This window comes from Bison bison, unplaced genomic scaffold (assembly GCF_000754665.1).
Source record: "Bison bison bison isolate TAMUID 2011002044 unplaced genomic scaffold, Bison_UMD1.0 scf7180017864203, whole genome shotgun sequence".
Taxonomy (NCBI): Eukaryota; Metazoa; Chordata; class Mammalia; order Artiodactyla; family Bovidae; genus Bison; species Bison bison.
The window spans coordinates 6,464,921-6,468,448 of record NW_011494775.1 but is presented as its reverse complement, the minus strand read 5'-3'; the positions used below and the strand labels follow the sequence as shown (position 1 = coordinate 6,468,448).

General features: G+C 61.5%; 1 protein-coding gene across 2 annotated transcripts in view; it reads right to left on the bottom strand.

The window, feature by feature from the left end:
• Positions 1-3,528, bottom strand: part of TCF3 (transcription factor 3) — a 31,112-nt gene that overhangs the window by 4,633 nt on the left and 22,951 nt on the right. For both annotated transcript variants that reach the window (XM_010844553.1, XM_010844554.1), the window contains exons 10-16: positions 3,387-3,528; positions 3,176-3,305; positions 2,785-2,843; positions 2,606-2,684; positions 1,819-1,892; positions 1,303-1,464; positions 1,108-1,210 (exon numbers count right to left, since the gene is read on the bottom strand). The exon at positions 3,387-3,528 is cut by the window's right edge and continues 6 nt beyond it. In XM_010844553.1, coding sequence (XP_010842855.1) covers positions 1,108-1,210; positions 1,303-1,464; positions 1,819-1,892; positions 2,606-2,684; positions 2,785-2,843; positions 3,176-3,305; positions 3,387-3,528 — 749 coding nt within the window. The remainder of the gene's footprint in view (positions 1-1,107; positions 1,211-1,302; positions 1,465-1,818; positions 1,893-2,605; positions 2,685-2,784; positions 2,844-3,175; positions 3,306-3,386) is intronic.

Below are 3,528 nucleotides of genomic sequence, written 5' to 3'. Positions count from 1 at the left end.
AAGTAGACGGCTTTCCCCTGGCTGCTGCGGGACATGCAGCATGCTGCCACTCCCTCAGTCTTCAAAGAAACCCTCTTGACCTCGCCCCCTCTCACTACTGCTGACTTCTCTGCTTCCCAGACAATTAACACCCCAGAAATCCACTGACCTTGTCCCCCTTGCCCTGGTGGGGTCCTCAGCTCAGCATCTGACACAGTGCGCCCTCCTCCCCAAGCCTCAGTACCCACCCCGATGCACAGATCCAGGATCTGCCCCATCTACACTCCACCTGGGACCCTCCAACTCCAACATGTGCCAAGGACGCCTAGATGCCACCTCCAGACTGGAACCCCACCTCATCTTCCATGTCTTCACATCCTTCAGAGCCCCTGGAAATTGCCCCTCATGGCCTCTGCCCAGGCTGGTCCCCAGCGGCCACCCACACCCTCCTTCTTGGAGGGGCAGTCTCTTCTGCCCCCAGTCTGTCCTCCCAGAAGCAGCCACCAGAGGGCGCCTGTGAACACCTGAGCAAAATCCCAGGCCCTCCTGTCCACAGCCCTCCAGGCTCCCCACCTGCTCCGAGATAAAAGCCCAAGTTCTCCCATGGCCCACAAGGCCCTGAACCACCTGCCTTTCCCTCCTCCCTCTCCTCATCTGGCTCCAGCTGTTCCTCCAACATGCCAGACACGGTCCTGCCCCAGGGCCTTTGCATGTACTCACCCTGGCACCTGCCTGCTCATTCCTAACTTTAAAACTGCAGACTCTACAGCGCCCCTCTCCCCGCCCACCAACTTTCCCTCCAACATGTGTCCCGACATGCTCACTTCACCTTCTGACATCACCCCCTTTCTCTGCTCAATCCGTTTTGTTCCCCAGCTCCAAAAGCAGCAGTGCCCCAACCCCAGCCTTGTGGGACCCCAGGGCCAGGCCCAGTAGGGCTTCTCTGGCGAGGCTGAAGGTGGCACTGATGTGGAGAGTACATTCCTCTGCCTCCTCCTTAGTACCCTGGGGCCTCAGTTTCCTCAACTGGAAATGGGGGTAGACAGTCCTGAGCCCCCTTTTCCAGAGGAAGAACAAGGGGTCAGCCCACTAGTGGGCCCTCAGCACAGGCAACGCTGCTGGACTCACCGCCGTAGGAATCAGGCTGCCGGGAGAGGTCGGGGAGGGCCACATGGTTGTGCACGAGGCCACTGCTGCCAGAAAGGCCGTCCTCTGAATGGCCGCTTCCCACCTGTGGATGAGGGGGGTCATCGGCGCTGGCCTGGCCTGTGCAGCCCACTCACCACCCACCCTCCTCCCAGGTCTGCCCTCACCAGCACTTACCAGGCCTGCATGCCGCCCACCCAGTGGCATGACAGGGCCAGCGAAGCCCGAGGTCAGTGCCCCATGGCCAGGTAGCAGCCCGTGCACGTCGCCTGCGGTGCCCACAGCATGGCTGCGGAGCACGTGGATGGCCTCATCCAGGTGATCCTCCACCTTGCTCTGCTGCAAGAAGGGTGGGTGAAGGGCTGGGAACAGCCGCCAGCAACCTTGCTGACCACTGCCTTGGACCTCATCCCCAATAAATTAGTTGAGACATCCATTCTGGTCAAGGGGCACCCGTCCTGTCACACATTCTGTTATTTACACCACACCTGGGGCTCTTACAGGACATGGTTTCCACGCCCTGTGAGACGTCACGTGACCATGGCAGAAACGAAACGCTGAGCCAACCTGCCCCGCCATCAGTGGACCTCCACAGGCACCCACCGTCCTTGGAACAGGTGTTCCTGTCTGTCCCTGTGCACCTACCCCACACTCCCACCATGGCACACCCTCCCCAGCCCCCAGGATGCTCACCAGGCCATGGAGACCCCCATCGTAGCTGGGCGATAAGGCACCGGGGGCTCCTGGTCGGGGCCACTGCGATGTCCCTGGAAGGGGCAGGAGACATGCACGTGAATGGGCACAGGTTTGAGGTGTGTGCCACGCAGCCTGACACAGGAAGAAGCAGGGCTGGACTGAGAGTCCCAGGCTACAATGCTCAGACTGGCCACATGGGGGCTCCCACGCCCGCAGGTCGGTCTAAAGGCCTGAGCCTGGATCTGGGCCCAGCTGACCAGGCAGCTCCTGTCTAGGGTGTGGACCCAGTGGGTAGGTCACATCTTTGCACCTCAGTTACCACTTCTATGAAACCCATGGGGAAGGAGGCTCCTCCCAGTCCCGCTGCACCTAAGCCCTGAGAACACCGTACAGGCCTATGGGTACTGTTAAAACTGCCCACACACCCCAGAGCCCTTGGTCCTCTGTCCTCGGACTTGAGTCCCGTTGCATAACACAGCACGAGGCATACAGTGTGTGTCTAACTAACAACCGTAGGGGTGAATAAACGCCAACACACCCATGTCTGCTCTGGCTCTTGGGTACCCCAGGCCTCTGCTGGATCCCTCTGCCTCTGCAGTGCATGGAGCACTCCCTCCCAGCTTTAGCCTACTTTGTGAGATCCCGCTCCTCCAGGCTGCCCTCCTCGACAGCCTGGGAGACAATCGTAGGAACATGAGCTGAGGCAGGTGGTCGGTCTAGCTCCCCACCCAACTGGGGTTGCAGTCACCAGCCCTGACCCCCTACCCCAACACCCTGCACAGACCTGCCAGGCCCTGTGGGGAGCCCACGGGGGTGGAGGGGCTGGAGGAGAAGTTATTGCTTGAGTGATCCGGGGAGTAGATCTGTGATGGGACAAGAAGAAACAAAAAGCCACCAGGTGGCCTGTCAGGGCCAGCTTCTCGGGGTCACTGGCTCAGCCACCCACCACATCCCACGCCTCACCGAGGCCAGGGCCTTGCCAAGGGCATCTCCGGAGCTGCTGGATGTGGTCCCACGGGAGCCTGTGAGTGGAGAGATGTGAGGCCCTAGCCGACAGAGGCTACCACACGGATGCCCCAGCCTGGCCCTGGGCGGCCCAGCCAGTCGGGGTCTGCTGCCGTCCAGCACCTGCCTCCGCAGGGCTCTGGGGCCAGGTGGGCTGTAGGGCTCTGCGCGAACAGCACACTTTGGGGGCCTCAGTTTCCCCAGTGGGGCCCCCTAATGAAAGAGCCACTTTGAAACAGCTGAGGAGGGCTGAGGAGCCGATAATAACAATGATAACCAGGACCACACTGATAATGATACCAACAATGCTAATCTTGAGCCCATGGGGGTGGGGGACAAAGGGCTATACCCAGGAGGCTGTCTGCCCCGCTGACGGGGGGCGTGTGGCTGGAGATGCTGCTGTAGGTGCCTGCAGGGCCCGAGAAGGTGGATGCGGCTGGAAGCCCGCCGTTCACCTCTGCTCCGTGCAGCTGGTAGCCCTGCAGGGTGGGAAGGATGGGTCAGAGGGGTCACATCAGGGCACTGCCCCCCACCTGCCAAGAGCCACCCACATAGCTTACCATGCGCTCATGCTGGTGCAGGCTGCCAAACCCGCCGCTGCCCCCCACAGAGCTGCTGCCACCTGCCGGGAGGGGCAGGGGGGACGAGCCCCCGCCCAGCATGGGCCCAAAGCCTGCCTGGCCTGGGGCGCTCCAGAGTTCA